This window comes from Trichechus manatus, unplaced genomic scaffold (genome assembly GCF_000243295.1).
Source record: "Trichechus manatus latirostris isolate Lorelei unplaced genomic scaffold, TriManLat1.0 scaffold00165, whole genome shotgun sequence".
Lineage (NCBI taxonomy): Eukaryota > Metazoa > Chordata > Mammalia > Sirenia > Trichechidae > Trichechus > Trichechus manatus.
Genome location: NW_004444101.1, coordinates 5,314,177 through 5,323,790, shown reverse-complemented (window position 1 = coordinate 5,323,790; position 9,614 = coordinate 5,314,177). Strand labels below are relative to the sequence as shown.

General features: G+C 55.3%; 1 protein-coding gene across 1 annotated transcript in view; it reads right to left on the bottom strand.

Moving 5' to 3' along the window:
* The window catches only part of FARP2 (FERM, ARH/RhoGEF and pleckstrin domain protein 2), an 86,571-nt gene that overhangs the window by 17,765 nt on the left and 59,192 nt on the right, over positions 1–9,614 (bottom strand). Inside the window, 4 exon segments of the mRNA XM_023740857.1 lie at positions 335–416; positions 745–878; positions 1,185–1,274; positions 5,062–5,240. Coding sequence (XP_023596625.1) covers positions 335–416; positions 745–878; positions 1,185–1,274; positions 5,062–5,240 — 485 coding nt within the window.

Here is a 9,614-nt window from a genome sequence, read left to right as displayed (position 1 = left end):
ACAGCCCTCAGCGCTCATGCTCGCTCTGACACCAGGCACCACGGCGGGGGGGTCACCCCACAGCCCTCAGCGCTCATGCTCGCTCTGACACCAGGTACCACAGGGGGGAGGTCACCCCACAGCCCTCATGCTCGCTCTGACACCATGCACCACGGAGGGGGTCACCCCACAGCCCTCAGCGCCCATGCTGGCTCTGACACCATGCACCATGGGGGGGTCGTCACCCTACAGCCCTGAGCACCCACGCTTGCTCTGACATGACCTGACGGGGGGACACCCTGACCTTGCTGCAGGCTACACTGGGCAGGGGACACCAGGACCAGACGAGCACTACCTGTAGGTGCCGCATGTTCCTGAGCAGGACGTCCCCGATCCTGCGGTGGCCACCGCGTGTGTGGGTGCCCAAGGGTCCTTCCCTGGGAAAGACAAAGAAGGTCAAGCCCCTGAGAGCATGGGGCTGCAGTGCAGGCCATGCAGCTGGCAGTGGGGGCCGGGGAGGCAGGGGAGAGGCTGGGGTCAGGCTGTTGTGCCCACGTGGGGTTCAGGACAGGGCTGCGCCCGTGTGGGGGGCTCAGGCCGGGGCTGTGCCTGTACAGGGAATCAGGATGGGGTCCACGCCCATGTGGGGGTTCAGGATGGGGTCTGTGCCTGTGCGGGGGTTCAGGATAGGGTCTGCGCCCATGAAGGGGTTCAGGATGGGGTCCGTGCCTATGCAGGGGTTCAGGCTCAGGACGCTGGCATTACCAGAGTGCCAGCGTCTGCTCTAGCTCCTGCAGGAAGCCGCGGTGGAACTCATAGATGGGGTCAATGTTGGAGAAGAGCAGGGCCCTCAGGTCCTCAGGCATGGCGTCCTCCTTCACCACTGCGCAGCGGAACCACTGCAGAGAGAGCGGGCTGACACTGACAGCCCTTGGGGCGGACCTGACCCCAGAGCCAGCACCCCAGCTAGGTCTGCAGCCTGAAGCCTGGCCTCGAGGGGGCCTGCTCTACTGACCACCCGCTGTCAGGACAGACACCCCAGCCCAGCTTCGCTGGCCCGAATAGCCACGCCCTCTGGCAGACAGACCAGCAAGTCCACTATGGTGGTCTCGTGACAGTCGAGGACGGTCCTCAGGACGGAGCCCTGCCTAGGTGGATTTAAGAAGCCCTGGGAAACCACAGTGACAAGGACTCAGGCCTCGTACCACAGTGAGAACTTCCAGGTCCTTCAGGTAGGTCCGTTCTGTAGCAAGAATTTCCTTTGCTATAAAGTATGCTCGGTCCGTGGGCACGTGCTGAAAGAAAGAGATGCTGGTCACAGGTGAGCAAGGACCGCGGGCTGCTCCTGGGCATGGCCGAGGGTCCATGCGCTGTCCACCCGTAATGACCCGAGGGGCTCGCGTCTAGGTGTGCTGGTCACAGTGAGGCTGTCTGCCCCGGGTCTCTGCACGCTGCTCTCCGAGTAAGCAATGCTGCTCTGGCAGCACAGCGCACGCGGGCTCGGGTTGTGACGCTGGTACAGTCGTCAGGACGTGCGTGGGGCCGCGGTAGCCAATCTAACTCATACTAGTCCTGAAGTGACCAGGACGCGCACCACATGAGTCCCCCGTGCCCAGCGTGGGTCGCAATTTCTCAGCGTGGGGCGAGTGCCAGCTCCTCTCTGTCCCCCCTTGAGCATGGCATGGGTGACAGGAACGACAGCAATGTCAGGAGGTCGTGAGTCTATGTTGGGACTGCTTCTGACTCACGTGCAGGAGACGCCCAGCGTTTAGGTTAGTGAGCCACGAGATGCCCCCGACCTCTGTGACCGTGGCTGGTGTCCTCTCCCCAAACCCCAAAAGGACCTCAGCTGCTTCCCACATGGCTCTTTGCAACGACCCACAGCCCACACCAGAAGCTCAGGCGGTGGCCTTGGCCCTCACGTGTGCCTGCCACCCCTACACATGCCCCTCCGGCTCCCAGGACCCCCCCAGTGCCCCTGCAGTCCGCACGCACCAAGCTCCATCCGCAGTCCCCTGCTGGGGACTCCCACTGCCGGGTCTGAAACCACCCAGGCCCTGGAGGCTCTGCCCTGACGGGCCCTGATCACCTTTCCAGCCATGGCTGCTTCTCTTCCTGCACTTTGTGCTCCTAAACATGACTTTCCAAGTCACGTTCAGAAAGCTCTCTGTGAAGTCCTGTTACCTCCATGCAGGTGTGGTGGAGCCCGTGTCTGGGTCTGGTGCCAGGCCCAGGACTGCCCACCACACACTCGCGACGGGGAGAGGGCACCCCTGAGTCTGCGCTCTGTAGGCTGCCGGCCTGGGCTCTGAGGGAAGCCAGCACAGCCCCCCGAGGGTGACAACCTTGGTCAGGTCCAGCGGCCCTCCCTCCAACTCTGAGCTTGATTCTCTCGCTGGAGCCCCCTCCCCACCAAAGAGCACCGAGAGCACAGCACGGTCCTGACAGGGGCTCAGGAGCCCAGGGTCCCCAGCAAAGACAGCAGCATGGCTGAGCCCTGGGGGCCTGTGTCCCAGCCCAGCCCTGGCCCTGCCTCCGCTCTGGTTTCCCCACAAAGCAGACCTCAAGCTCAAAGCAGCTGCTCTGCCCCACACTGCAAAGGGTGCCCTAGATGAGCCGGGAAGCGCGCTGGGCTGTGGGGAGAAAGCAGCCCAGAGTCAGCCCGGGAGAACAGGGGGACCGCCAAGGCCGGGAGAAGCACCCGGTGCAGCCCACGGGGCACTGGAGTGGGAACCGCCACCTTTGCTTTCATACCTTTCGAACACTGTCGACTCTCACGAGTCTCTATTAAAAAGGGGGAGATGCATTAAGGGAGGGACACGGGGTGGTCATGGTGTCACAGAGACAATCACACAGGGCTCTCAGGGACACAGCATGGCTCAGATGCAGCTGGTGAGCTGGGCAGAGGCTCCCCAGAAACCCGCCTGCTGCCACGGTACTCACAACCGTACTTTTATGTGTGGGCTTACCCCATGTGGAAGGCGCTCGGCCACCGCTGCCCCACAAGGTCCAGGACAAAGGACTGTCAGGGCCACCCCAGCCACAGCCATCTCACCACCAGGAGTCCCTGTGTGCTGGGCGGGCCTGGGCACCTGCCTACCCTGGGCCCCGCGGGTGCTGGACACAGGCTCTGCCTGCACAGATGCAGACATGCAGCTGTGGGTGCAGGTACGGGCCGGTTATGAGGGGCAGAAGGCGGGATGACCCCCGTGGGCCCAGACCTTGGCAGTCCCTGTGCGCGTGAGCTGTGGGCTCCATGGCTGGCCGGGAGTGGACCCTCCCCTCTGGGGACATAGCCACCTGCTCCTGACCGCCTCTGTGAAGATCCCAAGCTGAGCGACTGCCCAGGTTCCCGGGCCCCCTTCCCCTGGGGAAGCCTGTCTGGATGGTCTCTCCACAGTCACATGGTCACACGGCTGGCCCGGGGGTCCTGGCATGGATCGAGAGCCACCTGAAGAGTCAACCACTTGTTGTGATAACGTAACCTTAAATTACGGCTTCGTTTTTAAACTGACTGCCCCAAAGCCGTTTTTGCTGTCTCTGTTCCAAAGCAACACAAAGCTACAGTGAGCTAAACAAAATGTCTTCAAGTTAAAAAAAAACAAGTGTACACAAGCCAACTGTCTCTCTGCCGACCACAGTGTGTCCAGGGACCACATGCAGGCTTTCCTGGCCAGCAAGGCCCATGACCCCACCCCGTGCCCAGGGCGTTCCTGGGACTAGAGCCCAGACCCCCGCCTGCCTGGCAGGCCTGTCCACAGAGCCACCCGCCCGGCAGGCAGGCCTGCACACAGTGACACCAGCCCGGCAGGCAGGCCTGCACACAGTGACACCAGCCCAGCAGGCCTGCACACGGGGCCACCTGCCCGGCAGGCCTGCAAACAGAGCCACACCCTGGCCTTCCTGTGGGGCTGCTCTCACTGCAGTGGGCCAGGGCTCGCAACACCCCCACTCCACAGCCCCTGATCACGCAGAGACCTGTCCCCTACCATGCAAAGGCCAGTCCAGTAGAGGCTCCATCCACCCTACGTGGAACCCCAAATGTGCCAGTGGCCTTAGACAGGGTGCCCCTTCTCTGGCTAATCCAGGAAGTGCCCAAGTGTCCGACACAGCAGAACTTCCCACCACAGGTGCTCGTCTGAGATCCCACCACAGGTGCTCGTCTGAGAACTTCCTGCTGCTCGGGGCCCAACTGCCTCGGGGACTGGTCTCCTCTCTTCCCCCTCCCCACAACCCCCCAGGCCAACACATTCCTCAGCCTGTTATTTTGACCATTCTATTCCCAGACTTCCAATTCCCTGGACCCCTGTCCTTTTCAGGCAAACTTCAGTCCCCCACCCCGCAACTCTGCCCAGATTACAGGCAAGGGCCTTCAAAACACAGGGCCGCTGGGTGGGCTTCCCAGTCCCTCACTCTACCGGCGCGTGGCCGCACTCCCATCACCTGGGGTGACCAGAGACCCACAGGTGGGGACTGTTCACCTTCCACTGTCAGGCACAGCCCTCTGCAGCCACCCCAGCGCAGGTTCCTCCTTCCTTGTGACAACAGATGAGGACCAAGGACACCCACTCCCTGCCAGGAACACTCCTAGGCTGTCTCCAATGCCTGGCCCAGATGACCCACACCCCATTGGGTCTCGGCCTTCCTGACCCCAGACAGGGCTCCTTGGAACACCCTCCTTTAGCACCTGATGTGCTCCTCCCAGCCCCGTGGTCCTAAAGTGGGTGCCTTCAGACGGGAGGGAAGAGGTGGAGGTGGAGGCTGGCTGTGTGCCCACTGAGTGTGGCCAGTCTTGCTCATAACATGGCCCCAGGACCCGGCCCAACACCTGGACCCCTTGGCGCCAGGGACTGTCTGTTGAATGCACCAAGGAGGCCCTGTCCTAGCACAAGGCGCCCGGAGAGCCCCAGGAGCAGCCGGGCAGCCCACCCATCTCCCAGTTGCCCCCAAGCAGGTGGTGGGTGATGAGCGATGGCACCATCAAGGTCTTCCCTGGCCACCTCCTCTCCCTGCCTCCCTGGCTGGCATGGATCCAGGGAGGAGTCGACGAGGCCTCGGTGTCCCACCCTAGTAAGTGCCCACCTTGGGTGCAGTCTCCTCTTCGTTGTCCATCCTGGTTCCGCTTGCGTCACTGAGGACGGGGCTCAGGAGGGGGGATGAGCCCCGGTCACCTGGGCTCAGAGTCACCTGAAACGCAGAGTTCAAGCTCAGTGGGCTCTTCCAGGTGGAGAGAGAAGGCTGAGGTATCTCCGAAGAAAGGCCTGGAATTGGAATGGGGGGTGGAGATGAGAAGGGCTGAGGTTGGCCGAGAACCACCACCACACGCTGACCCTGGGTTAGACGCTCACAGTAGCCTTATGTCACCTTGGAAGTTTCCAGAAAATGTGCATCTAAAACCCTGAATCACATGAAATTTTACACACGACCTATGCAGTATATGTTAAGGGTTGCTGGTGGACAATCTGACCTCAGTTGCAAGACTGTCTGGACTTCCTGGGACCCTGCAGGGGTTTGGACAGTCCTCCTGTGCTGAGGGGCTTCTCTTTGCTCTAGAGAAGATACAATTGGTATAAAACGCAGGGCTCCAAGGTCAGTAAAGCAAATGCACCACTGGGGAGGGGACACTTTCTGTGTTTGAAATGAAAAGCATATTGGTGGAGGTTAGGGAAACCTCAGCTGATGCTACTGATACATACGGAAAAGCAACGCCTCTCTTAATTAAGGTAACCTTAAAAATCACTGGGTCATATGCAGATGCTCAATTCATGACACTCTTTTCAAGTTCCCTTAGTTTTCCACTAATGAGCATGTTACCTTGGTTTTCTCGAGTTATACCACTAAAGTAACAATAATGTTTTTCCTTCTTGAAATGTTTGGTCTTGACTAGACAGAAGCCAAATTTGTGGCCTAATTCCAAGGAGGTTAACGATGAGCTACAATCCAGTGTACGTTTTCTAGTAAAGATATTCTCTTATCTATTGTTCTAAGATTTTTTTTTTTTTAATTCTCGAAGGTTTATTTCCAATGTTTGTCTATGGGAAATCAATAACTATTAAATGTCAAATTTTAAAGATATCTTTAAAGTTTTATAGGAGAAATTTAACTATGCTATCTAAAAACTACTTAAGATTGAAATTTACCTTAAATTTCCAAATGTGTAGTGTTTTAACAAGGAAACCCCCACTATTTCTAACTCTGATTACTAACTTGGCTCATAAAACACTGGGGTCTAGGTGACCCCATTGTAACCTATGGCTGCAAAAATACCACCTCGGGGCCTCCTGACTCCACCCACAACTGGCCTCAAAGCAGGGTTCTCTGGACGATTGTTGGGAACTTCCAATGCAGCTGCCTTTAGTGACCAGTTCATAGAATCAAAACTTGGCTCATTAAACTTGAAGTACGTCTGTGTGCAGACAGACCAGTGGAGGGCAGCGTCTTGAGTGCAACCACATCACCATGCCCCCCTCCCACTGGACCGGCTGGACCACGGAGCCACTCAACCCTGCAGAGCAGGAGAAGGGACGGGGAGCGGGGTCCTTATTTTCACATTGACAAATCCTGAGATCTGAAAAGACCACAACCCGGTGCGAGGGACTCCAGGATCAGGGGTCTTGTATACGAGATATGAATATTCCTCAGGCAGCTCGTGGCGGCAGAGCTTTCCTCCGGAATCTTCTACGAGAGAGGTTTGAGACCTGGGGAAACATTCATTCCCTGGAAAACCTAGACACCGTAACTACATGAAATTGTTCATAAATATGTTTATTAGAACTTGCTTTTATTACACATTTAGTTAAAATAGGTAAAGCACCCCTAAAGTAACAGACATATTCCTACCTCCTCTGCCCCACCACGCATGGGCTTGTCACTTCTGAAGCGGTCAGGGGAGCGGAGGGCTCCATGCTCACCCGAGGCGCAGGTTATTCCCACGTTGAGAAGAGCAAGCTCCCAAAGATGAGATATTTAGTATTTGCTCTCCAAAATCCTTTTTGTCTCTAATAAGCCAGAACTGTACAATGAGATACCTACACCTAACGGAAATTCAGAAAAAAAGCCTGGAAGCTACTAACCACACATTTATATATTCTTCACAATCATACGGTTTCAGGTGTTACAGCCAAGGTGTTTCATTCACTGCAGTGAAGCTCACTGTCTGACTCTCGTGCTTCCCAGCAGCGCCTCCCTCAGGCCGCGTCCACGGCAAGCTTGCTGGTGGCCGGCTCACCACCAGGTGGCTGGAAAAACCTGACTTTATTGTGAGCTAGCTGGCATCGTATGATGTACTCTACAGTCTTGTTGGCAAAAAAGGCCCTGGCGGGTGTGGGATTACAGGTCATCAAACTACAAAATGACTCCTTTTAGCGAACAGCCCTTTTCTACTCTGACACACACGGGGTCACCTTGACTCGGGATTGACTCGACGGCAGCTGGCTTAGTACGTAACTTGCACGGCGAGTAGCACCCTTCCGGACAGATGGCTCATTTTGGTTTTACGCAGGTTAAAAGCAATCATTTGATATTATCACTGTATATTACCTATTTCGCAAAAACTGCCAACTCACACTTTAGTGAATAGACTAGAAAGTACCACAAACTACCACTAAACATTTCCTTTCTTTAAATCTGCCTGCTATAATAAAACTTTTTAAACCACACCTACTTCAAGCTACATAAACACATCCTAAACAATCAAGTGACTAATCTGTGGGGAGAGGTTTTCAGGCAAAGGCAGTAAACGCATCAGTCCTAAACACAAGGCCTCCTGATGGGCTCCTCCATCTGGCCACGTCCCGTGTTCCGTGGCTGTTGTCTTCTCCCAGAGAACAATTTAGACGGGTTGTGCTTACCTTCACCTTTCCTGCAGGAGGCTGTTTCTATTCCTTGAGGACTAAGGTGAGCCTGACCCAAGCCATGATATTTTCAATTGCCTCATATGCATGCGAAAGCTGGACAATCCATAGGGAAGACCGAAGAATTGACACCTTTGAATTATGGTGCTGGCTGCTGTGCTCCACAGCAGCGTGAGAACAGGGCTCAGGGCCAGAGGATCTACTGGTGGCTTGGTACCCAGGAAGGGCAGGACGTGTCAGTGAAGATACAGAGAAACAGGCAGCTTCTTCGGGGACTTGTTTAATAGGTGAAATAATCTTTAACTTGTTTAAATCAAAACCATAAACAAGTAGAGGGAAAGAAAGCTAAAAAGCCCATTATTTAATTCATAGTAAGTATTTCCTTATTTTATTGAAGAAACAATTAAATTCTGAATTAGTACAAATCTGCAGATTCATAAAAGGTCATTTCAACAGTAAACAAATTTTACAAGTACCACGAACCAGACAATGAGAACGTTCTTTAAAGAATGTACAAGTTCAGGGCTGGAGGGAACCCCCCCACTCACTCCTCTTGTCTCAGGGGTGCAGACGCTGACCTGTGCGCTAAGGAGCGCCCCAGGCAGGGGCTGCTGGGGAGGACACTGCAGTGCCCCGGACGTGGTCTGTGATGGTGTCTTTTGTACTTGCAGCCCCATAACATGCACGCAACGTAAAGGACAAGTGCCGGGGTGAAGCCACAGCGGAGCAGGAGTCCACCGACTGAAGAACAAGCGTGAAAACTCAGTTTGAAGCACTGGGAGAACACGAACATTTCTGTCTCTGTGAAGTAGCTGTTCTAGGAAGAGGTTGCTGTTTTGATGTTCCAGGAGCCGGGAGGGAGCACGAGTGCCTTGAAAACACCCACTGGCATCACCGGGCCACGCCGTGCATGTGCACCGTGTGACCACGGTCTGACTGTGGCACTGGCACAGCATGGTGGCTCCTGCAACATGGGACGCCAGTGGAGCTGGCCTCAGAAACCTCCACACGCCCGTGTATCACGCAGCCTGCAGGGAGCGAGTCCCCTTCGCAAGATGACTTAACAGACAGGCTTGGCCACTTTGACACTGAGCTCACGTTCTGTGTGACAGTGTGCATCCTGGGTAATTAGTAATGTTAACTGGAGAGGGTATCCTAATTTAATCCCATTCTCATAAAATTCCTTATAAAATTTTACTAAAAAAAGCACATATCAATGTCTACTGATTAAAAAACATAGTACACGCCATTACAGATGTTTAGTATAATTTTAGTAACACTTAGCTATATTGTTGTTAGACTTTAAGTATTCATATATTGGCTTATATAAAATACCTGAACGTTCGAAATTTAAATGCAAAAATAGATTTGATACCTAATAAAAACACTCTGCGTAGAGCAGAGGGTAGTGTTCGTGCGAGACTTAATGGGAAGGCTGCACTGTCTTATGGCCTCAGGCTGCAAGGGGGACCACGGCCGCCCCTGAGTCATCTACCTGCACTGATGCACCTGACCTACCTACACTGATGCAACTGGCTGCACAAAGTGACAGAGGGCAACCTCCTTCTCGGAACCTCCTACCCCACCACGGCCTCCTCACAGCACTGGCATAACACCTGCCTGAGGCCACAGCAGGCCCGACAACCACACCATGAGGCTCTGGATACAAACAGGGAAACAGCCTGCAGGCACTCCTACCCAGGCCTCCAGGTGGATGGACCCTGCTCCGCGGGCACTCCTGCCCAGGCCTCCTGGTGGACGGGCCCTGCTCAGCGGGCACTC